This window comes from Cyanistes caeruleus, chromosome 9 (genome assembly GCF_971803275.1).
Source record: "Cyanistes caeruleus chromosome 9, bCyaCae1.hap1.1, whole genome shotgun sequence".
Classification (NCBI taxonomy): Eukaryota; Metazoa; Chordata; class Aves; order Passeriformes; family Paridae; genus Cyanistes; species Cyanistes caeruleus.
In genome coordinates this window covers 9,959,998-9,986,031 of record NC_141709.1, presented here as the reverse complement: position 1 = coordinate 9,986,031, position 26,034 = coordinate 9,959,998, and the positions used below count along the sequence as shown (strand labels likewise).

The window sequence follows — 26,034 nt, the reverse complement described above, 5'->3', positions numbered from 1 at the left end:
TTTAATACTCTAGGTGTAATCTCAAGACACTGTAGCATTTTCTACATGATCTCCATTATGATTCTGTTCTCAGTTCTGATATTACTTGACAAAATATGCCACTTCTATGAATGATGGTAAATAACAGTATTTCATTATCCCTACATCATCATTCTTACAAAGGAGTGCACCCATACAGTAGGAGCTGTCTGGCCACACCACAAGGTCACAGCCCTCACTTTGGATTGAGAATCCAAGTGTAAGATGACAGGCAGAGCTGAGAAGATTAGAAAGAGGCAGCCCAGAGCTGAAAGGTGGGAGAGAAGGGACAGAGTTCCACGAAATACAAAGCTTCCAGGAGAACTAAGCAGACTGCAAAAACAGAAATTACATCTGTGCTCAGCTCAGCAGAGAGTGATGAAGCAAACACTGGTAATGAGAAAAGTAAAATTTTATCACTCTGATGCCCTTGGCATTGGTTACACTAAAAAGTATTCCAATATATTCATGATACATACCTTCACATCCTCCCACTCTTTCAGCTATCTGTTGAAGAGATGCTGAATATGACCAGTAAAAGAGCTGAGTTTCTGCTCATGTTCTTTTAAAAGACTTTCCACGACCAGTTGGGAAACAGAAGAGAGCTCCTCCTCAAACCACTTCAGCTGATCCCGAAATTCTTTTTGGAAAAGACAGGGTGTGTATATGACACAAACAGCCTGGAATTTTCTCTCACATAGATCACGTCCCTGACATTCTTCTTCTAGGTGCAATGCTTTGAGAAACATACACTTGCACAAAGATGTGACTTTGTACAGGTCTTTTAACTTAGTCAAGTGCCCTTCTGCTACACTTTTTGTAGCTGATAATACATAGAAAAGAATATTGGCTCCATTTCCAGTAAAGTCAACTGGAGTTTTTCACTGAGTGTGATTGATTACAACGACATAATTCTTGGTCACTGCAATTTTCAGCTTATATACTGAAAATTACATACACAAGGAAATGCAAATCTGAACTGAATGAATTTACCTGTAAGACAGAAATTATAGTAATCATCTGTCTGCCTTTGGTATGACAGCAGTTTCACTCTGAGCATTTCTGCCCAATGTTCAAATGTGTCTAGCAGATCTTCAAGCATTCCCATCTGAGGATTCTTCTTTTCTCCATAGAACTGCTGCAGAAGGGAAAGATAAACCAGAAAAAAATGATGACAATACATTTAAACATGTCACATCTACGTATATAAGAGTGGGAGAGGAAAGGAAAATTTTTGGACTGTCTGCCAAACATTGAAAGAATCAAATTATTTCTCTGACACAAGAATACACCTATGAAAGCAGAACTGACTAAAGAACATGACATTTCCTTCCCTCACCAAGGCAGAGCAAGGTGTTGTTACCCTTCCAGAGAATATTCGTAATAATCCCCTTCAAAGTACTGAAAACCAAAAAAAATTTAAAAATTTAAATTGATGATCAAACTGTTAAATAATAACACTGGCAATATTCACTGTTTTTCCAAATATTTTGTTCAGATTAATTTCCATATGCTTTTCAGAGCATACACAAACCAATATTCAGAATGCCTAAGAACTTTTCCCCACATTAGCACAGATTCTCTTCAGACGCAGCCAGGACAAGGAGCTATTGTAATTGCTCACTGGAGAGCACTGCCATGCCACTGTCAAAAAAAAGTGATCTTAGCCAAATTCCTGTGCCCAAAGAACTAAGTATGCATTTTAGATAAAGAAAAAATATTTGAAGGTGGGTTGAGCTGTTTACTGGAATTATACTGAAAAAGAATATGGAATAAAATTCTCAAATGCTTAAATATCTTAAGCACTAATCTTAATAGTTTTGTATGGCATGTATAAAATATCTCAGTTCTATGGAGTACAGCTGCACAGATCCAGAAACAATATGATAATTTTCTTAGAGAAAGGGAATGGAACCTGTTTGCTCATTGTTTATCCTGCTAATGGAACACTGAGCACAAGAATGAAGACATAAAATGTACTGGTCTTCTTAGGTGTGAAAAGAATTGAAGCAGAGGCTATTTTACATTCCCCACCCACTTCTTATAAATGTACAAAATGGGCTCCAGTAAGACCCCCCACTTCAGACATTAGACAGAATGAACTAGGTGGCTTAGATCTTCACTCTTACAATGCTGCAAAAAGGAAGTGCTCTGGAAGTACTTTGACCTATAAATATCAAGGCTAAATACCTTCACTAGTGAATTCTATAGGTCACAATGATACATCCATCCATCCATCCATACATACATACCTCCAGGTTTTTTATAGATTAATTTCTTGTTCTGGAAATATACGACTCACTCAGACTTTGGAGGTTTCTTTCCAAGTATCTGTGCTCTCTCGTCCCTGGTAAGAGATTTCCTGCCTTTTTCACTGGAAAGGAAAAACATTAATTTTAAACTATCCACAAGTGTTTTCCTCTCTGACTGATGATTTGAGCTAGTCAATCATACAACAGACATGAAACTAAAGAAAAATTAGAAAAAAGGTAACTCCAAAACTAGTATTGCATGGTTCTGGCCAGGACAGGGTTAATTTCTACAGCAGCCAGGAGGGGATATGAGCAGGACCTGGAAGTTATTCCCTACCACCTCTCACCATTGTGGGGGTGGGTGGAAGGGTCCCTGCTGTTGGGGAATGTGGTGGCAGTCGGGTACTGTCACGGGTTTCCTTGTGGTGAGCATTCACATGTGAATCGCTTGCCTCTCTTGTACACTTTGCTATTAACATCACTGCTGTTACTGTTCTTCTTTTAATCTCATTGCTCTTTCTAGTAAATTGTTCTTATCTCAACCTTATCTTCACCTTTTGTTCCTCCAATTTTCCTCTCCAGCTGCTGTAGGGAAAGGGGAGTGAGAAAGTGGCCCACGGTTTGGAGTGTTTTGGTAGGAGTGCAAAATTGGGGAATACCATTCTCAAACCATGACAATCTAAATAGAGTATTTTGATGGAAAATGATTCTCAGAATTCTCCTCTAAACTCTCACTTGTTCAAAAATTTATTGTTGTTTTCACTATTACAGTAGCTCATTTCCTCAATCTGTGGACTAAGCTGAAGACAAACTATTTAGACACACCTGAAAATTCAGCCCCACTGATTGAAGGGTTAGTCTGTATTTCAACAACTGCAAAATACAAAATAGCAGCAGATTGAAGGAGAAAAAGAAAAATGTTTTTCCAGTCAAAATGTAGGGAAAAAGCCCCACAAAGCTGATCATGTGGACATAAAGAGGTAAGAGATTCCAAGTGATAAGCAGTAGATGGAAAGAAGGGCAATACAAATAAGCAGTATGAATCTTTCAGTGTATAGACCAAGTCTAGGTAAATTCTTGCATAGGAATACTTTAAATGGAATTCCTCACTTTATGGGTCTCACCTTTTTTTTCCGCTTTGTTTCACCCCGAGATGAACTCTTGCTAGAAGACTTCTGAGAATGTGCATCAGATACCCTCTTCCTTACTGGGGGAAGAATTGCTTATAGTTAACAAGGGAAGAAGAAGGATATTGCATAAATGCCAACCAACTGAAGTTTTTTATGTGTATATGTATACTGTATTCTTATTTCTATAATGTTTCCTTGTAATATGTAGGGGACAACAACAGGAGCAATCATTTCTGTCAGACAGGCCTGAAGTAACTCAGAAGTGGCAACAACAATAAAGGTTATGAGCTGGGGCATGAGTCCCAGGAATGTCACAGAAAATACATGGTAAATGGAAGAGATGTAAAGCAAATTTGAGGCAGGTTAATAAGGAGAATGAATGGGCTACATTCATAGTATTAGTGGTCATGGGGACTTGTAAATGTGAAAGCTTTGGAAATGGCTGGAGGAGTCAAGGTCTGCAGAAGAGACATGAGGAAATGGGAACACTAGGCAGGGAGCATCTAGGGTTACCTCTGTGCTCACTTTGGAGTAGATGATAATACACTGTGAGAATACACTGATTCCCTATATATTTCATGATTTTTGCACCACTTCTTTTTTCAACCCTGCTTCCCTTTTGCTATCACAGGTACTCTTTATAACATTATTATCTCATTCTGCAGCTTTCATTGTTTTAGGAATTCAAAATCATCTTAATCTAAGTAAAAATGTCCAGGAAAAGAGGTGAGAAGCACAACTATCTCAGAGTTCCTAGCATAGAAGCCATTGGCCTGGACCGTGTGCAGTAAAATGCCAGGAACTGCAATTTAGATGAAAAGAAAATATTAAAAGAAATACAGGCACACCTGGATCATTTGTCCTCCCGTGGTTTAGGTTTGGGGATTTTTTTGATAGGTCAAATCTAAAAAAAAAACCAAATTAAGTACTACTGAATAACAAATAGCAAACAAGGCATGCTCTCTATCCCTGTCACGTGCTGAGCTAAATTTCTGAGCTCATATGTAACAGATAGGATTACTTTCACAACTGACAGTGTACATAGAAGTAATTTCATGGGACTGATTTGTTTAACTGGTATTTTGGAATTTCCACAAGCAAAACTACATTAAAATACTATTTGCAAATCAAACATTTGTCATAGTCTTCATTTTACACTTTTTATATTCAGTCAACTATGCAGCAGATAATCACCTTTTAACTAAAATAAATCTCTAGAGGACAAAACTTAAATACCTGAACTTTATCATTGTATACTAGATGTCACTTATTACTCAAAAATATATTTGGCTATGAGAAATATTGGTTTTAAAAAGAAAGCAGTCTCAGCTAGACGAATTTTTAAAGTTAGATCAGAAAATACATAGTAGTATTACCTATGACCAGTCTATTCACTAGTTCTGGGCAAAGAAAATATAAATAAAGACAAGGAAAGAAAAATACCTTTAGGCAAACAAGTACTTACCCAGATAAATTTTTGATAACATTTATTGCCAAATCATTACACATAGATGTATCCATTCTGCTTGGATTTAACAAAGGGAATTTGTCAGGATCCAGTCCCATCACCATCCTTTTGCTCTCATCTCTGAGACTATCTTCTCTGCAATGAGAGCTCTTTTTTGCTCTCATCTCTGGGACAGCAGGAGCAATGGAATCTTGTAACCTCCCATTCATGTCAAGAGTTGTTAAGTCCCCTTGCAATGTCCCATCTGTGTCAGGAGTAGTGAAGTCCTCCTGAAATGGGAAGAAAGATAAAGGAAGCCCTGTAGACTGTAGCAGGCAGTTAGTGAAAGCATTCCATGTAATGACCGGCTACTAAAGCAGATTTTCTAAATGGACAGTATCTTGCTTCACAGGCTAAAGTAAATTTTTTGTCAGCAATGTTGTTACAGCTATACAGCTCTAAAACACTTCTAAGCAGTTAAGAGTAGGTTCTCATAATCATCATAAACAGTATTTAAGGATATACTCTTAAAACAATGATCCACTGAGATTACAAAATAAAGACAGAATTTCCAGAAAAGGGAGGAAAGAAAACAAAACCCATTTGATAAAAACAAAATCCCTTCAGGACACATCTGGGATTTTAAAAAAAAAAAAAAGAAACCCGTGAAATATGTACCTCTGAATAGTGTTACACCTTGAAAACAAACTCTTGTGAAGAACTGAGCAACTCACTGCAATGCCATGCATCTCTTTCAGCGTTCTGTAGACTTGGTGATTTACTCAGCCTCTTAAAAAGGCTGTCCTAATGTTACAGTGTCTCTGACATCTTGGCATAATGCAGATTCTTTTTTCATTTGAAAATTCAAAGCACAGATTCTGAAAAGCCATTAAAGTATGTACACAAGAAAATTCTCTTCATATTAAAGGAAATAGAGAATGTGAATGTTATGTTACAGTGGCATGTGGAATCTTTGCTTTTACTAAGAAGCAGTCAAGGTACTTGCTCCTCTTTTTCAGCTGTTCCAACACCTCTCTGGCAAAATCATACAACTTTTCAGAAGTTAAAGCCTGAAAAAGATGGTGAGACAGATGGTATTTACTAAACTAACTGTTCTAACCTTTTCAAACATGCTGACTCTTGCAAACAACATATTTGCCTCTGTTCTGCCACCAGTTTATGTACACATACATGGAAGAAATGAGATTGTATACGAGGCTGAGGTTTTGGTTTGGTAAACAGGAAAACAGGTTGTCCAAAAAGGACTATGGTGGTTTTAAACCCAGCTAGAAATCAAGCACTGCACAACTCAACCCTCCTTCTCTCCCTCCTTGCCCTGGTGAAATGAGGAGCAGAATCAAAGGCCAACATGTATATTGAGATAAGAACAGTTTAATAATTGAAAGTAAAGTGAAATACAGTGATAATGGTAAATAAATAAATAGTAATAATAATTATAATAATAGTAACAACAGCAATAATAACAATAATAGTAAGTGAAAAACAAGTGATGCACAACACCATCACCACCTGCTGACCGATGCCAGAGCCCCTTCCTGAACCCAGACTGCCCCTCCCAGATAACTCTCCCAGTTTACAGACTGGGTGTGACATCCCATGGGCTGCAATATCCCTTTGGCCAGTTTGGGTCACCTGTCTCAGCTATGCTCCCTGCCAGTTTCCTTTGTGAACCCCCTCAGTGGCAGAGCAGGAGACAAGGAAAAAAAGTCCTTGACTTAGGATAAGTACAACTTAGCAAAAACTGATTTATCAACACCATTCTCATTCTGAACCCAAAACACAACACTGCAACAGCTACTGAGAAGAAATTAACTCCATCCCAGCTGAATCCAGGACAAGGATCTTTCTGAGCAAAAATTCTGTGTTCCTGCCCAGCCCCAAATATGAGGAATGTAACCTTCCTCAAAAATACTACTTTTTACCAAATTAATAACAATTAATAACAAATCAAATTAAGTACCATTTTATGCTGATGAGAAGTTACTTCTTTATCTGCAGTAGAACAAACATAAGCATCTCTCTTCTGCTGGAGCTTTTCCAGGTAAGACTTGCATGTGGCTGACTGCAAATTGGAATGCGCTACCTAAAGCAGAAGCAAACACCAGAGAAGTAAAGTCCCCATCCACAGGAGTTTCAAAGGCTCCACTTTCATTACCATTAGACCATTAGAACCACTGATAAAAACTGGTTAAAAATCCCAGGTACTCAGAGGAGAAGCTGAAAACAGTAATTCACAAAAGCAATGCTTCACGTTGTTTGCTGCACCACACAAAAATGCTGGTGAATTCAGATGTATACACTCAATGTGCTGCAAGGCCATAGCGTGCCAGCACAGTGTCAGCACTATTAAAAATAAGCTTTTCAGCAGATAGTGACTGCTGAAAATAGCAGATAGATAGAAAACAGGTTTGAAATCAACATAAAAATAATGTAATATTTGTCCACTATGAATTCAGCCAAAATCTCCTCAAAGGTAGAAAAAAGAAAATTATTATAACGAATTTAAGCAAAGTTCTGATGTTTCTGTTTGTACCTCTGATTTGATTTGCTGTCGTAACCTCCTCAAAGATTGATGGACCTTCCTCATAAAGTCTCGACTCAGAGAGAGAGAAGCAAACCTTTTTTGAGACTGCTTGAACAGTTCTGTAGCCTTTAAGAGTGTCAGAAACAAAAGACAGAACAAGATAATTTTTCACTTTTTAAAACTGAAGTGATAGACCTTGCCATTTTTACTAATTTTTTCCATCATGTAATTGCCAAACAGAACAGATTTACAGTTCTAATCTGAAAGCAGGCTGACTGCAAATCCCATCAAATATGTCAACAGAAAACATAATTTGAAATAATGTAATTCTGCATACCTGCTCCAAGCAGCTCGATTTTATTTGCTCCACATCTGTTTTGATTGAACTTTCAAAGGAGTCAATTTCTTTACTTTCTTTCTGAAGACACTTGCTGAAAAACTATACCTCCTCAGAAGAAAAGTTACCGACCTCTGAAAATAATCTGAAAGCAAACATAAAAACAATTGGCTGTGAGTCATCTTTTTCCCCAAGACTGTTGCAGCTCAACAGCCCTGAAACATATATATCAACACAAATGTGATGAAAACAGCATAATAATTGTGGTTTAACAAGATGCATTTATTTTTTTAAATGGGAAACTAGATGAATAACAAAATAAAATTTACTTTGACTCTTCTGCCTATGCAACAAACGCTGATTCCCAGAACTCAGTCACCATTTATAAACAACACTTCTATGAAATCTATATACCTGCAACTTTTGAGAAAATCCACATTTGAATCCCTTAATTTTCCTAATGCTTCCTCCAAGTGCTGCTGGTAACTTCTCACAGTAACCCTGATTGACTCCAGGTGGTTCTGGAGCTCTGATTCCAGATTGTTGCTGGAAGAAGCTGACCTAACAGCAAATAATAAAAGATAAGGAAAGATGTCTGAAAAGGAACACAACACAATGATTCAACAACTGCTGGCTGTAAAGACATGAGCAAATCTGGGGACTCAGAAGTGATTTATGACTCTCAAAGCAGCTCCCCAAGTTGGGATGGTTTGGATGAAGCCATGGAAGGTATCAGCAACAGCTGATACTATTGCGTATTTTTCTTCAAAAACAATTAGTCAGCTGCTCTTACAGTGCATGTTCAGTAAACTGGATAAAATCTAAACCAATGAAACATCTTTTCTACTTAAAGACTGTCAGATGAAAATTTCCAGGTGTTCAGTCCTGATTTTAATTTCTTCAGGGCAAGAGAATGAAATTCTTTACATGTTTTCAAGTTTTATCAAGTAGTCTTCATTGAAGAGCAATAACATATGAAAGAACAGGTTCAGAATGCAAACCATAAACACCTCAGACAGAAATCAGGAGTATTTAACTAGGGAGATTCACAGGAACAGCAGTGGCACACTTACTGCTCAGTCACAGGAGCGTGGAGCAACTCAAACTCCAAGTGACTGACTCGGGAATTGAAGTGTGTGTTGTGGTTATTTAGCTGGTCTGAAAATCTGAGGAATTCAGCTCTCTCCTTTTCCAGGCCTTCTGCCAGTACTGCACAGTGGCGCTCAAGATGCTCTTTGTGAAGTGACAGTTCCTCTGAGAAGAAAGGAAGTTTACAACAGGAACATTATTCCCTGTTTACTGTGAACTATCACTATGCCCAGTCAACCTGTGACCAGCAGCAGCAGCAGCAAAATAAAACAAAGCCATACCTCATAGTAGCTGAAATATACAAATTAAATACATTCCATTTGGTTTCTTTGACTTTTCTCCTGTGTAAGACACAGATCCTTAACAGCTCCTAATCCATTCAAACCACATGTGTCTCTTGTCTGCTCCAAGCATTCTTTTTCCTTTATTTTTGGTCATTGGTGACATCTCCATTTATCTCTCTGTTCTCAGTCTCGTAACAAAACCAATGGCCATATTTTTTAATGGAAAATCATCCACTTTTCCTAGTTTTGTGAGGGAAGGAAAAAAATCAGTTTTAGTCTCTCTTCCAGAATGATAGCTGGATAAATCAAGAGCCAGGCAACCACCTGAAGAAAGCTGCCAGAAGAAGCACCTGTCCTCTTTGCAGAAAAAGGGAAATTGAAAAATTATTTGCCTGCTCTCCAAAAGCAGAATTTTTTTGCTTATGTGTTAAAGACCAAGAAACCTGTCTAAAATCCCTTTTTCTCACCACAAAAACTTGATACTTCCTATGCAAAAGGAGTTTTAATTAGACGATGCTCTGTAGCTGCTCAATGATATTTCACAGAGTTAAATCCTCCCTCTCATATTTTCAGAAGCTTGGCCCTGACATTTTGGCTCTCCCAACTTGCTAATTTCTTTTCCTGCAATACTTTTAAAATATTTTTTGTACAGCACAGACTCTTGTTAAATAATTTCAGGGTGGATGAGAATTCACAAACATTGACAATAGAATGTTCAGTATCTTCTGCAATGCAGTTGTTAATCAAGGCACTACTGTCTATTTTTCCAAAAATAACACAGCACAAACCAGGAAGAGCTCTAGAAAAGAAATATCATTTTAAAAATATGTAAGTAACATAATATACTGGGAATTCTTGACAGCCAACTGCTTTCTATTGTCTTCTACTACTAAGTCAACTAGTGCTGAAACAGATTTTGGCCCACTTAGGACCATCATGTTAGGAACACATGTGATGCTCAGAATACAAAAAAAAAGTCAATACCAGCTCAAACATTGTAGATTTTTGTCTGTATATCCTCCTGCTTTCCTTGATGCAACTTAAGATGCAGCAGAAGTTTTGAATTCAGCTCCTCTTTCTTGGCAGCTACAAAGACATAGGAGTTTGACAAGGATTCTGCAAACCATTTCTCCAAGTGCTCAAAAAAGCAGAGGCGAATCCTATGGTTGAAAAAGAAATATTATGGTGAGGAACAGCAAATAATAAGTAAGAATTTATTAAATACATAATTTCTAAGAATTTAACTTCTGGCTATAGGAAGGTATGGTTTCAGTACCATTTGCATAATACTGGTAGAATTTTTGAGCTAGCTGCATGCTACTGAGTACCAGGCATTTTACCTTCAAGGCTTTGCAGGGAATTTGGGCAAATTACTTGTCTCACTAAATAATTTTCCTTAAATGATGAATATTCTGTAAAGGTAAATGTTTTTATGGTACTTTGACAGCCATGGATACAAAGCAATATAAACATTTTCTCGTATTTGTATGAATTTCAAAAGTGGATTAATGTAATAATTGTACAATCAATTTTATAATTAAATAGCTAACAATATAAATATCTAATTATACAACACTAATTAGATAACTTTTCCTCTGTAGTCTAATGTTTCTTCTAAGCAGCTGAAATTTGTGTGTTACATAAAGGGAAAGAACAGAATTTGTTTTCTACTTACCTTTCCTTCAGCTTGACAAACATGGCTTCTGTGAGAAGTACATATTTCAGATACATAGGAAGGGATTCTTCTTTTTCAAAACTTGTAAGGTAACTCTCTGTGATGTCAGTCTTTCCTGCCTCTTCAACTCCAAGAACAGTAAAAGTGTTTCCACTAGCAGTGGAGAAAATCTCCGTGGCAATTTCAGCACTTTCTGCCTCGCTGCTCTTGGATGCTGACTGGGAAACAGTGGGAAATTATCACGTTACTTTTAAAGGTATCAGCATAGAATTAACAGCGCACCAGCTAGTCTAGGAATCCTAAGGATATTTAGAATAATGTTCTCATTCTTAATTTGGACATTTACACATTGCTTGCAATATTTATATATTTATATATTTATATATTTATATATTTATATAAAAATATATTTTTATATTTATATATAAATAAAAATATATATTTATATATTTGTATATTTATATATTTATTTATATATATGCCAGCAAGACATAGGCAGAGTCAACAATGTTTGAAAACGTTTTCGTTATGGTATTAATTCATGGAAACTGAAAAACTAATATGTAGGTACAAATACTTAGCTTAAATCATTCACTACAGGCTGAGAACACTGTGATGAAAGACAGATTAGAAAAAAAATTATGAAAAATTATCAAAAAGAATGGTTGTGAACTGTTTTATACACTCCATTTTCCCATAAAAGGATCTAGAGCTCTGGGTGCTTTGTATACAAACTAACCAAAAAAGGACTTTCTATTCATTCTCAGCAAAAAGACTTCCTATTCCTCCTTATTTTGGTCAAGACTGCCTTCACTTTCAAATGTATTCTCTTGCTCACTTACCTGCATAATGCTTAGTCCCTGTTCTGCATGCTCATTTTCTTCACTTTTATGAGGAACATTCTCCTCATCTTCTTCTTCCTCTGTTTCTGCAATTTCCTGTGCCAAGATCACCTGTTTCTCCGTTAAGTTTGTTTCTCCAGCTGATTTTTGACAACTGTCCCTATCTTCTGGCACCAGTTGAGAGAGGCCATTGTCCTGCTCTGCTCTGGGCTGGGATGTCCTTGCTTCGAGCCCTGGGGGTAATTTTGGATGCCACAATGTTAGAAAGACCTAAAGCTGCTAGAGAAGTCCAAAGGAGGGACACAGAGATAGTGAAGGCTCTGGAGTGGAAACCATACAAGTGGCTGAGGGCATTTGGCTCAGCTGGAGAGAGGAGACTGAGGTCACACCTCACTGGGGGCTGCAGCTCCTCTCGAAGGCAATAGAGGGGCAACTTTAATTTCTGCTCTGTGTGACCAGGGACAGGACCCAAGGGAATGCCTGGAGCTGTGCCAGGGGAGGATTAGACTAGGTACTAGGAAAAGGTTCTTCCCTCAGTGGGTGGTAGGCACTGAACAGGCTGCCCAGGGAATGGGCACAGCCCCAAGGCTGCCAGAGCTCCAGAAACATTTGGACAATGCTCTCAGGGATGCACACGTTGGGATTGTTGGGATGTCTGTGCAAAGCCAAGAGCTGGACTTTCATGATCCCTGTAATTCCCTTCCAACTCAGGATACTCTGATTTTCCTCTCCTTGCACAATGCTCTCAGCTTGCTGCTCCACTGTTTGTTCAGCTTCTGAAGCCTCAACTAGTTACTTACAATTAAAGCAGACTTCTACTGGTTACAGTCCAAAGAAATAGAAATTGAAAAACAAGTAAGCAGAAATACCTGTTTGGACTGTTGAGGTATTATTTTGATCTTGAACTGTGGAGTCTATCGTGCCTTGCAAGTTCTAAAACCAAAACAACAACAAAAAATACCTGCCACACTGTTTTAAAATATGGATTTGCTTATAAGAAACCCATATTCCTTCTCAAAATGTTTCAATTTCAGTAAGATATGATAGTCTTGAATAGATCACTTACTATCTAAAGAACCTGTAACACTCAAATAGATTATTTTAAGTCTATTACCTTGTAGTTCTTTGTTCAAAAGGCAAATGGATTTGCTAAAATGCCGTTTGTAACAAGGACAGAGTTAAAAGCGGGACTGAGAAATGTTTTGTTTTCCCTCTGCTATCTCTACCAAAAGCACTTTATTCAATGGCTGAAACAATACTTTATATAATCTGGATTTTAAAGGTAAATTTTCTCTAAAGTGAAAAATGAATACACTAATAAGGTTCTAAACCAGTAGATATTTTCTTTTTACCTGTTTGGAGATTTCCTTCACACTAAAATGCTGGCTGATGGATATACTATAAGAAATCAATTCCCACAAAATAGCTTTTGGGTAAGCCATTACTTCATCCATTACAATTTGCTTGAGTGTCTGATTCCTGTCCAATTTAAGGTCACTGTTGAAGAGACTCAAGTATGTATAGAAATAAAATTCAGTATGATTACAGTGCCTTTAAATCTAAATCTGACCTTCTGATCAGTCTCATAAAACCTTTAGGCTAAATGTTGCGATTGTTTACACTGAATACAATCACATTCTGGCTTGTTAGAGATTAGTTCATTACAAATAAATAAATGCACAAAAGTTAAGAAATATTTATAGTAAAGCCTTTTACATCCTTCCTTTTGGATGGGGAACCATACAAACACTGCTTACATAAAAGATGTTAAAATATTGTCTTCCATGTTAGTTCTGCACTGTGCTCAGCTGCGACTGAGCCTTTCTGGTTCATCTTCCTTTTACTTGAAAATAAAGCTACATCTTGATTCAAGAAAAATCAATGTTCACACTTGTTTTCATTTACATTTACATTTGCTTTGTCTCCTAAGCAAAGATAATTATGGGGAATTTACGTATATGTTCAGATAGGTTACATTCCATTTCTGCAATCTGGACTTGTATTTTCACTTGGTCTGTTACCTCTGACTTTTTTTTAACTGCTCAAATGAGTGTGGTTTTTGAATGATAGCAGTCTCCCTTTGTCCCATTCCTAAACGGTGGGTATTATTTGCCTTAACCTTGTTCAATATGTACATTATTTTATATTCTTACATGAAGTAAAAAGCAGTCTTTTCCCATACCTTCACACAATAGCATAAACAAGACCTAAGTAGTACAACCAGCGTTAAAATATGCTTTACTTTTTAAGTTTACAATACAAAACTCATACCTAGTTCTAATTTGATCTAAAGAGGAAAGGGCTTTCTCCAAATATTGCTTCAGCTCTTCTTCACAGCTTGCCATCTTCATTTTTTCCAAACTTGTATCCACATTATCTTTCATCATCTAAGGCCACATGAAAAAGCTAGTAATAATGGTTTAGTAGATACTAAAATCTCCATTACTATTTAGGATTCAAGTAAGTTAATTATGTACATATATTCTACACCAATAAGGGAAGCTACCTTAGCAAAACTCATCACCCATGAAGATCTGCCTAGATAATGAACACCTCTGACATTGCTATCCCAAGCTGGCTGTTGTAACTATGAGAACTTTGCATCCAACCAGACTCTATACCTGCACAACATCCCATAATAGCAACTTGCAGCCACTTTATACAGAAAGCAGCAGTGATCCTTAACACTGTTGCCCTATCAAGAAGAAGACAGGACTGTCCATTCAGTGTGAATCAAGGAGTTAGCAAAAATGCACTTGACTGAATGAAACTGAAAAGTAGAAATTCCAATACAAAAGTCAGATATTATGTTCTTAATTTTATAGCAGCTATTTTGAATTCCAGAGGGTTCTTTGCATTAAGAAGTCCTTTCTTTACAGCACACCCTTGTTTTTATGTTTATACCTGAATTATGTTATCCTCTTCCCATCTGCATTCATCTACTTTCTTCTGAAGTACATCTTCCTGCTGGGACAGTTGGAGCTGATGGACATCCCAGAGAGCCATGGCATCCTGAACATAGTTGTACAAGCCTTCACAATGCTGCTCATGCCATTTAGCCATCTCCTTAAAATCACTCTAAAGAAAAACATTCAAGTGAACAAGTTCTTTTGAAACTGCTGGAAGGTGAAATGAATGAGTAAGAGGATATGTAACATGATAAAAGGCTGCCTGAAATTACATGACTGGTATTCAACTTGGTGTCTTCTATTTGGAGAGTTAAAAAAAATGAAAAATCCAAGTAAACTGGGTAAGAATGTGGATTTTTGTAGTACAAGTTGAGAGTATCAAAACTTCTGTTTATTCTGGCATCATAAAGCACCAAATCACATTCTACAATTTATCACATTAGGAACAACTGCCCAGTCATTTTTATATACAGAATCACAAAAGATCAGATTGGAAGACATTTGGGAGATCATTTAAATATATTCCTCTGTCATAAGGCAGACTGGGTGGGCCATACGTCATTCATCTCTATCATATGCATTTCAGATATAAATTATAATAAAAACACAATATATTTATATTATAAATAATAAACACAATAATTATGAATTCTTCCACTGGAAGCTTTTCCACACCAAACTTTGCTTCTTTGTAGTGCTTAGTCACACTGTGGACCTCTTTCTAATGTGACATCAATAGCCTACAATGCAGAAGGCATTGCAGGTGGGAGCACAGGAAGAAAGGACTAATCCCAAGGAGTGATAAAAATAAATGTAATAGACGCACATTCATGTGCTCCAGCTGTTCTTCAAACCTATGTTTTAGTTTCTCAGTCATCTGGAGCATGTTGGAATGCACAATTTCAACATCTTCTACTGTGCAAATATCCAACAGGGTCATCTAAGTGAAAAGAATAGCAAATTATTCACATGCATATAAGAAATACTGCATGGCTTTCAGAGAAGATGGCTAAACTTAGTGTTTATTTGCTTGTAATGGACAGAGGGAAGATTCAACCTCCTAGAGCCCACGTTCCATTAGTAAACAAAACAATTCAGTTGGATATAAAGGGAGAAACTGAGGCAGAGAGGTGGAATTTCTTTGCCAAGATAAGATGGATTTAGCACAAAGGCTGAGGGTCCTTGCATCCTCCAGGTAAATGCAGGACAGCACCCCCTTCATTACTGGCATTTGTTACAGCTTTTACACATTTCAAGTACCTTTTGAACAGAGTAAGAGGTTAAAAACTTGTTATCTCAATGTTTGGCGGATCCTCAAACATATTTTACTGTAATGACATATCGTACCATCACTTCCACACCCAAAGCTGACACTCACCTTGCAGACCTGCACTTTTTCCTGACATTTGTCCTGGACCAGCTCATACTGGATGCGCATTTTCTCCATGCACTCCACATTAGGTGTGTCTGAATGATATGGAACAGACCACGGTCAACATTCCTGTACTTCACAGTGCAGTGTGAAAAGGAAACATGACAGCAGCCCTGTGCTGAATCTCAGCACAGGGACAGATGCCAGCAGTGTCTGCACACCACTGTGACACCACCAACCAATCAAAAGAGACACCTTAATACACAGCTGTTTATAATTATGCTTCAAAGTAGCAAGTTATTTACAATTGCTACCAACCTCCATGCTACCATACAGGCTACAAAGCTCACTGTGCTCTGCAGCAAGAGAAAGCAGACACAGAGGGAAGGCATACTACAGGACTTGGAGAAAGGAATTATCTGCAATATTTCCCCTCTTCTTCTCTGAGAGTTCAAAAGGAGGATTTTTTTAGGATTGAGAACTGATCCATGTCAAAATTAACCTTCTATTTCCCCCAGATTAATTCTAACAAGCCAGTTTCTGCTAGATCTCACCATGAGTAAGTGTTTGCACTGGCCAAAGGAAAGTGATGTCACAGGCAGCTTCTTTGGGTCTTCCTAGTAGCCAGCTCAAAGCAACAGAGAACGTAAGTGGGAACATATAGAATAAAGAATTGAGCAAACATGCACTTTCAGAGCAACTGTCTGCCTCGTTGCCTGGGGAAAAAGAAAGGATTGCTTGAATTCCAAACTGGTTTTATCATTTCTCAACTTACCAATACTCCTGTTTAAATTCTCCAGAGTTCTGTACCATTCATTTATTATGTCAGATTGTGTATGTTTTGGAGGCAACAAGGTGCTATCAAAGTAGGAAACAAGAGTCAGGTATCTTAAAATACAAATCAGTCCGTACTTAAAATATAAAATTATGAATCAGAGTATCCATACTACTGTGCATTATTTTATTTAAAGCCATTTTGGCAATGAAAATAAACCAAAGAGATTGTTGTTGTTTGAGGCCAACTATTTACTGCCTGACAAGGAACTAAGTGTAATTCCTGCATGTAGGAATGTAATTGTTCCTACATACACTGTAAAAAAACTCCCTGTAAATATCGCAATACATTACACCCAAAAATGCTTCTTGTGTTCAGGATGGATATTCAAACACAGCAGTGTTGGATTTCTATGCAGACTCCTCTCTTAATTTATTACACAAATAAAATCCCACAGAGAAAAAATGTCTTGACATACCAACTTCTAGTTCTCCACCCATTCCTACCCCATTTCAAATGTCAGTAAGATTTACTTTTGCATTCCTGCATTTTTAGCCCTTGATCACCCCCCATTTAGTGTAGCTGGTGCAGTGAAAATCAAGAGTGCATTTTTTTCCATTAAAAAGAGCTGTACAAAAATAGGTTTAGACCCTGCCTTATTGCTGAATTTAACAATCACACACTGACAGGAAGCAAAGTGCATTGTGTAGCCAAGTCCCTCATTAACTCCAGAAAGAATTGTTTCCCTTTATGCTATACCCTCTTCTGCCATACCCAATGTGCTGCAAAACTCTCAGTCTCTGGTCACTAAGTACAATCTGCTCCTTTATCATATTTTCCATTTCTGTTTTCACAGTTGGGGGATTCTGTATTTCTTCACTTGCCATAAATTCTCTGCAGGAAGGAAAAAAGATATGTATAATGGAAACATGATATATGTGATATCATATGTGATATGTATAAAGAAAAAATTATAAAGTATTACTTTTATAGAAACCAGTCACTTTGTGTTATTCATTGTCCAAAATAAGACTGCAAAATTTCTGACCTGAAACTCTGAACTATGCAGTTCTTTTGGATGAGCTTCCAGACCTTGACTCTCTCTTGCCATTTCAGTTGATGCAATTTGTCTTTCTCAAGCTCTGATTTCATTACATTAAAGAGCAGCTTGGCAGTTGCCCTCTCATTACCCAGCAGTACTCTGTTTATATTCTGTGTATTAAAAAATAAAACCAGGAGTAGAAGCATTATACAACATGCAAAAACCAAAAAAATTGTGTCTTCTACAGAAAATGAGGGGAAAAAAAAGACACAAATGATAATGGATACCCTGCCAAGTAGAAATCTCTTCTATATTTCAGTGATTGATAGGCAGAAAAAATGCATTTCAGTTGGGGAAAAAAAAAGACATTCTAGGAATATTCAGACTGATATCTTTCCCCAGGTAAAACATTTACCATGGCCTTATTGTTAATGAGCTGGTGAACATCAGCTGCCAAGAAGAAAGAAATTTCTTCCAGTTTCAAGGTCTACTTGGTCAGTACATCTGCTATCTGTGCAATAAAATAATAAAGAAAATCAACAACAAAAAGTGTAACTCAAATATCAATTTTCCAAGTCAAAAAACTACAGGAATGAGACAATTTTTCCATTAAAATGAATTTAATTAATTAATCAATTAAATAAATTAAAATTAATTTAAGTTAATTGGATGACACAGACTGAGAAGTAAATTTAAAAATATTACTCTTAGCTATCTTAATGACTGATTCTTTCATTAATTCATAAAAATAGTAATGAAAACATTCCACTTTGCTACTACTCAGCTGATTTCTCTTTAATTGTGATAATTGAGTGCTCTGCAGACAGGCTGCAATATGAATTTAAAAATCAAACCAGCTTCCCTTCAACCAAGCGTCTGTTTTAAGTGAACACAGAATTAAAGCAAATGTGTTCATCTCTGCCATTTGTTGTAACTAATCCAACAGAAAGGTTACTGGAGATACTCTCAGACTTATTCACCATACCTGAATTACAAAGAGAGGAGGAACAGGCACTGATGGAACAGTTTTTCTTTGCCTACAAGGACAGTGCAGCAAGCTCTTCCAGAGTCTATCAATTTTTTTTTATCCAAACATTTCCTATGATGTCCAATGACTTTGACAGGTTAGGCTGGATACTACAAAACTGCAACACATTTGCTACTGACACCCAGCCAACACAAACTAAAATCAAGCTAGCTCATGTCTATGCTCCTTCCAGCTGCAGAATAGCTATGTTCCCCAAAAAAATAACAGACCAGATGAAAGTTTGACCTACACAAGTCTCCAGGAAAATAAAAGCAGCTCACATATTCCTTGCACCTGTAGTATCCGTAATCGTGAAAGAAAGAAACACCTTAAAACTAGGAAAAAAGTAGCTTTTCCTGATTATGTGGGTGTAAAATGAGTGAAAATAAATGAGTTTATTAGTGAAAAGAAAGCAATCACCACATAACAGAACTACTGGCAGGCCTCTGACTCCTGTGGAAACAAGCTACTCCTGCTCTCCATCCAGCATGGTATCAGCAAATAACAATCTTATGCTTAAGCAACAGTTATTGAGACTGCAGCTCACTTTAACAGCTCGACTCCTTTCAATCTCCTTCAGGGATTCGTCCACTGCCCTAATCCACTTTTTTCTGTTTGAGGATTCTTCATGGATCATATTCCACAGTTCTTCCAAACCCTGCAATAAAAATCTACTCTCAATCTCATTGAAAAGTGAATATATATAAGAAAAAAATATAAACGGAAAAAACCCAATAATTTAGGACTTCAGTGAACCATAAGAAGATATTACATAGAGCAGGTACAAGTAACTGAAGTTGAGCCAATGCTCTGAGCTGCCTTACTTCAAATGAGAAACCTTCCAAAGCCATGTCAGATGCAATCTTTTCAAACAGAAGTTTACTCTTTTCATCTGATTTCATCACTTTAAGCTGAAGGAATTCCTGAATCTTCAAAACAGAGGCTTCCATCTCCTAAAACGGTAGGTCAGTGTAATCATTTCAATATTGGGCCTTGACCTTAGAAGAGCACTCAAGACTCTGCGTTAAAAGATCCTGCTTTACCCTGCCAATGCCATCCAGCTCCTGCTGCATTTCGGTCACTGCTCGATCGTGACGCTTTTGCCGCCGTTCTGCCAGGTACTTCCATGTACCACTGCCTGCTTCCTCAGGAACTGCAGAGAAAGAAATGAGCATTCTATAGCCTGGAACTGTTGCTGCAGAATATGGGATGCATGAACAATAAATCCCTCAATCTACACTGTAACTGCTGTAGTCTGTGCAGTTCTCACAGTGTGCAACATCTTTCCTTGGGAAGTGCAGTCTTAGCAAATGGAGGTAAAAATACAAAATACTAGAGTGTATTTTAAAATTTCCTTTATTAACTTCTGTTTTTCAGAAGGATAATAACATGGAACTATTAGCTCAGCTATGATGTAAAAAAATTGTAACATTTCAGGAATGAGATTTGATTACATCAAAACTGGAATTTATAATGCTAAACATGACCTGTGATTGACAATTTCACAACTGCTTTTTTTTCCTATTAGAAGACTCTTCATCTTCAAAATCATCAAATCATCAAAACATTGAAACAAAAATTTGAAGATGAGGCCTCTTAAGCTTCAAATCATCAAAATTTTGTCAGGCCATTTCTGAGCCTGATTTTTGTTGCCTTGCAAGAGAAAAGAGTTCCAATGTGGATGTAACCAAACTGTATTTTACTCCCCTCTACCTCATTTTGTGATGAGCTGTTAATGATAGATCATTTTCAGTGCATACCTGACCCCCAGGATACAAGCTGGATGTTAAAATGAGAAGAGGCAGACGCTGCAGGGTGAGATAGTGTTTCTTTATCCTTCCTTCAGCTGGGGAAGCAGCAGCACCACCCATCCAGTGAGGGTCATGTCTGCCAATGGGCCATAATGAACTGAATATGTACTAGCAGAATGGGCAGCTGATCAAGGACTCCAAAAATATTCTAGATTCAAGGGATTCCATCATTCCATTGTGAACCTCCCTGCCCTGGGGGATGTACCACCTGAACCCCATGGATATAATCTGGCAGTTGGGCACTTGGGACACCACCACCACCACTGGACATCCAGAGGAGGACCCAAACTTTCACAAGACCACTGCTTCTGGCAGGACTGCAACCACTGCAACCCTGACCACAAGGGTGCCAGGCTCTACTCTGACTTTGTGTTTTAAATGTTTTTCTGTATCATTGCATTTACTGTAATCTTTCTATTCAATTGTAACTCCAAAATCTCTCACAAGGTATTTGTGTGGGGTTAATTTCTCCTGCTGATTTTCTTTCAAACCAGCACAATTTCATACCTTGTTCAGCTAAAACTGTTACATGTACCATGTCTCCTGTGAATGCAAATTAAAATAGATGACATTAAGAGAAACCAGTTTTACCAACTACATCAGGCAGGCCTCTGACTTTCTCAGCTGAACTTGCATCTACATTTCCCAATGCTTCTGAAAAAGGTGTAGGTTGTCTGAAACAGAAAGTGAATAAAGCTTCAATTTGTACTATTAATGCACCAGAAGAGGGACTAACATAATAGTATAATTCACTTTAATTGGCAAAATGTAACATTAAAGTGATCATAAGTATCATCCCAACTTTCAAGAATATAATTTAAAGAATCAATGTTGCTTCTTCTGAGACAAATTGAAGCCTGGATGGTAGATCCCAGCTTAAAATCTATTAAGATGGCATTAAAGCAATACATGTTAGATTTAGAATGTGTAAACTACAGAGACATACAGAACAGTTCTAACAGGTAAAAAACTGTGAACTCTTTAGGAGACACCAGCAAGAAACGTGGAAATAGCCTTTATCTGCCCAAGTGCTTTTCCCAACAGCTTGGGCACTGGGTTTTTCCTTGGGGTCAGTGAGAATCCCTGTATCATTATTCAGCAGCTGGCTTAGGATAAAAAAGAATGGTTGTATTATCTTCATTCTTGTTTGTCACATTATCTTACAGCATCATCATGTAAGCCATTTACTTGGAAATATAGCCTAAAAAATATGTTTCAGACTGGGTATATATCTAGATTGCTATGAGCAAAGACAACTTCTTTTTAAAAGGAAAGCCATACAATATGCCTTCTATTGCAAATATTGGTCTGTTAGCCTGCACTTCAATGGGCAGCAAGCAGTTCATTATAATAAATTTACACTTTCTACTGATTACATGGTAATGGCATGGCATCAGCAGACATTTCTGAATGCCTATTTAAAGTGTACTTTTTACTCTTCTTAGAGAATCTTGTCTTTTTTCCTTCATCCAAAAGGTGGGCTAAGTGAGCCTTTAAAGAAACATAATCTCAACAATTAGAATTCCTTCAAACCTACTGAATGGAGAACAGCGACAAAATAATTAATAAAAACAGCAGGGCAAAGACAGCAGAAGAGAAAAGTAAAATAATGAACCCTACACACCACATGCATAACCACTTTCATCTAAGGCTATCTTCAAAATGAGAAAAAAAAAGGATAATCTTTTGCTTAGAGAGGAAAAGTGGAGTAACTGGATTGTGCTGCCTTGCTTACAGTTACCAAAGTTAACAGCAGAGTTAAAAATGCCTGTATTTAGCTAATTATGCCTCTAAACGTTTTACTTCCCTGTTATGATTCTGCCTTTAGTGAATATAACCTGATAGACAACAAAGAGATGGGAACACATGTAGATTCACTGGAGAGCATATGCTGGAGATAACACATCCATTTTTTCCTAAAACAAACCAAAACCAGAAATGTTGAAAATGACCTGGGATCATTTCAACAGCCAGCAAACTGAGTAACACAACAAACTCCTTTGGCTTTTACTCAACCCTCTGCTTTTTTCACCTGGGCCTTGAAGATCTGTTTACAGATCTCTCTGTGAACATGTCACACTCGTCCTATTGAGAACACATGGCTCATCGCAGCTGACTGGCCGCGCCTGCTTCCAGAACTGGCAACTGCAAGCTGGGAGCCAAGAGGAGATACAACACTTCACTTGGAAAAGGGCCTTCCTTGAATCCCAGAATCCCAGAATGGTTTGGGCTGGAAAGGACCCTAAAGATAGATCATCTTACAACTGCCTGGCATGGGCAGGACACCTTGCACTATGCCCCGTTGCTCCAAGCCCTATCCAGCCTGGCCTTGGACACTCCCAGGGATGGGGCTGCCACAGCATTTCTGAACAATCTGTGCCAGGGCCTCAGCACCCACACAAGGAAGAATTCCTTTCCAAGCTCCCATCTATCCCCACCCTTTGGCAGTTTGAAGCCATTCCCACTTGTCCTGCCACTCCGGGCCCGTTTCCAAAGACCCTCTCCAGCTCTCTTGGAGCCTCTGTAGGCACTGCAAGGGACTCTAAGGTCTCCCTGGAGCCTTCTCTTCTCCAGACTGAACACCCCCAGCTCTCTCAGCTTGTCCTAAAGCAAAGGAGCACCAGCCTTCACAGCAGCTTCGTAGCCTCCCGGAGACTCCGAACGGTGAAACTCCACGCCTACCGCTCCCCTGCCAGGCCCCACGGGTGTCGCTCCCGGGTGTCGCTCCCGGGTGTCGCTCCCGGGTGTCGCTCCCGGGTGTCGCTCCCGGGTCTCGCTCCGCCCCCCAGGGGCCCTCAGGCGGTCCCGCTCGGACGCGCTCGCGCCGAGCCCGCGCGTGCCGTTGTCAGACCAACGGGGGCGGGGCCCGCCTCATCCACAGCGCCCCCCGGCGGCCGCTGCCGGCAGTACCCGGCCGGCCATCCCGGCCCGCTCACCCGGGACCTGAGCTCCGGAACCGGGGAACGCAGCCCCCGGTTTGTGTTCGTCTCTGCACAAGGCGGACCAGACTTCCCACGACCGGACCTTTCAGCTCAGCACGGCAATGAGAACACACCTCCGCTTAGGGGAAGGAACTTCTAAGGTCTTCCCCATACATTTTCTCTGAATACCCAAGTCGTTGCCATTCCTGAGGCTAGACTAACGCCTTTTTTTGCCTTACGGCTAAGAAATACCATTGTTCTGATCTACAGGTAAAGGCGCAGAAACTGGAAAACATATTCTTGTCTGGATTTCAGCCCATTTCTTAAAATACTTGGAAGACAAGATAATGGCGCTCTGTGCTATGTCCCACCACGCCACGTCCCTGTTCCCCGTCTGCAGCTGAGCCAGTCTGCAGCGCCCCAGGGAGGCACCCAGGGTCCCGCGGTGCGAGCTCTGTGCTGCTCAGCAGCGGAGTGTGGCTCTGAGGAGAAACATCATCACACGCTGTGCTGTCCCGTCCTGTCCCGTCCTCGCATCAAGAGTTCTGGCGGCCCCTCCACCGACGTCCCCATGGAGGCAGCTGTGGCTGGCCAGAAGACCCCCGGCATGTCCACGGGACGGCTTTCCTCATGGATACCGCAGAGGCTGCTCCCCGTTCCAGGCGTTTGCGCCCGCCCACGTCCCAGGACACACGGCCAAGAGCCGGTCGCCCTCCGGCTTCCGAGCACCTCAAGGAACGAGCACGCCCCCAAACCAGCGGCAGCGTTGTGCACCCTGGAAGGGTGCGAGCACCCAGGGCTGCAACCCCAACGCCGGGCAGCACCACCCTGCTCGCCGGCCTCTGGCCATCACCTGTCCCGAGCACTGCCCGCGCCCTCCCGGACCCGCCCGGAGAGGCGGCGCCGCGACCACCACACACCGCTCGGAGCAGCTCGGCGTCACTCGATTAGTCTCGGCGTCACTCGGCATCACTCGATTACTCTCGGTGTCACTCGGCTGGACTCGGCGTCATTCGGCTGGACTCGGTGCCACTCGGACCGCCGCCCCGGCCCGGGGCTCTCCCACGGCCGGCACGGCCTCGGCCCCCCCCCATCCCCCCGCCGTGTTCGAGTTGTTTGCATCGGTGGAAAAGGATCCGTTTTAATGACAGCATCTTGAAGTTCTGTAAGTGTGAAGCTGGGAAGCTCTGGAGCCTTTGTGGTGGTTTAGCCGAAGTGGCGGCTCTGCCGCAGGGGTGTTCCTGTCCGTGGTACCGCTGGCGGGCGGGACAGGGGAAGGAGCGGCCTGAGGGGGCTGCGAGCAGGGCTGTGGGAGGGAGCAGTAGTGGGGAAGGCTCGGAGCCGGCAAGGTCGCCAAAGCACAGGGAGCAGTAGATTGTGCTCTGATGAGGACGATGTTTGACAAGTAAAGAGGGTGATCTAGAGGTGAAAAAAGGCTTTCCCGGATGGTGTTGCTGGAGCAATCAGCTCATCACGTCTGCTGCTCATACATAGAGGTCACAGGCAAGTGCTTTTGCGAGTGGGCAAAATCCTGACCAGGTGACTCAAGGAACTCTGGAGCACTTCGTTTCAAGGGACTGAGAGCTGTGGAGAAAGTGGGCTGCCTGTATTTCAGAGTAGTGTTTCAAACCAGGTGCTTATAGACTGTGTCCTGCTAAAGGATTGTTCTGCAGAGCGCAAACTCGGTCTGAAAGTTTATGATTTATTGCTGTCTTAGCCTCTGACAAATAATCAATAATGATAGTGTTAATAGGCATTAATCAAGAGCCCCAAAGCAGTGGTTCAGCATAATCTGGCTCCCTGAGCTAAGTCAGGGGAGGTTTAGGCTAGATATCAGGAAAAGCTTTTTTCCCTGCAGGGTGCTTGAGCGCTGGAACAGACTTCCCCAGGGAATTGGTCACAGCACCAAGCCTATCTGAGTTCAAGAAATATTTGGACAATGCTGAGCCCATGTGATGGTATTATTGGGCTGTCATGTGCCAGGCCAGGAGCTGGACTGGATGATCCTGGTGGGTTCCTTCCAACTCAGCCTATTCAGTAGTTCCATAATAAACCTCCACAGGTGCATCTTGAGGCAATTTCCTCTTGTCTGTTACTTGTTACCTGAGAGAAGAGTCCAGTCATCACCTGGCCACACCCTCCTGTTGTGCAGAGCCAGAAGTCCTCCCTGAGCCTCCTTTTCTCCAGACTGAGCACCTCCAGCTCCCTCAGCTGCTCCTTCTCCAGCTCCTTCCCTAGATCTGTTGCCTTTTGTGGACACACTCCAGTCCCTCAATGTCTTTTTTTGTGATCAGGATCCCACAAATAAGCGGAGGATTCGAGGTTTGGCCTAAGCAGTGCCCAGAACAGGGGGACAGTCGGTGCCCTGATCCTACTGGCCACACTATGTCTGGTAGAGGCCAGGCTGCCCTTGACCTTCTCGCATACCTGGGCACCGTGCTGGCTCATGTTCAGCTGCAGTAGTGATTTCTCTCTCCACTCCAAAGCAGCAGTTCAGTAATTCTTTTGTTACCAGCCAAAGTGTAGCAGAAGATGAACACAAAGCAAAGGGGAATCAG

The 26,034-nt window shown here is 40.0% G+C and overlaps 1 protein-coding gene and 1 pseudogene across 1 annotated transcript; both read right to left on the bottom strand.

The window, feature by feature from the left end:
- Positions 1-497: 497 nt before the first annotated feature.
- Positions 498-6,943, bottom strand: LOC147651554 (uncharacterized). Its single transcript, XM_086842905.1, has 8 exons — positions 6,829-6,943; positions 5,804-5,917; positions 4,866-5,137; positions 4,249-4,304; positions 3,395-3,477; positions 2,321-2,392; positions 1,012-1,156; positions 498-658 (listed from the first exon to the last, which is right to left on the bottom strand). The coding sequence occupies exons 1-6, from the start codon at positions 6,829-6,831 to the stop codon at positions 2,390-2,392; spliced, it is 531 nt and encodes a 176-aa protein (XP_086699031.1). The 5' UTR covers positions 6,832-6,943; the 3' UTR covers positions 498-658; positions 1,012-1,156; positions 2,321-2,389.
- A 401-nt stretch (positions 6,944-7,344) lies between these two features.
- LOC147651553 (coiled-coil domain-containing protein 180-like) lies at positions 7,345-24,446 on the bottom strand (annotated as a pseudogene).
- Between the last annotated feature and the right edge of the window lie 1,588 nt (positions 24,447-26,034).

Excerpts from the sequence above, each read along its gene's own strand:
- LOC147651554 (XM_086842905.1), bottom strand. Across the intron at positions 5,138-5,803 it reads CAAAGATTCCACATGCCACT|GAGGACTTCACTACTCCTGA; the intron begins GTAACATAACAT and ends TTCCCATTTCAG. Across the intron at positions 3,478-4,248 it reads CGGGAGGACAAATGATCCAG|TAAGGAAGAGGGTATCTGAT; the intron begins GTGTGCCTGTAT and ends TTCTTCCCCCAG.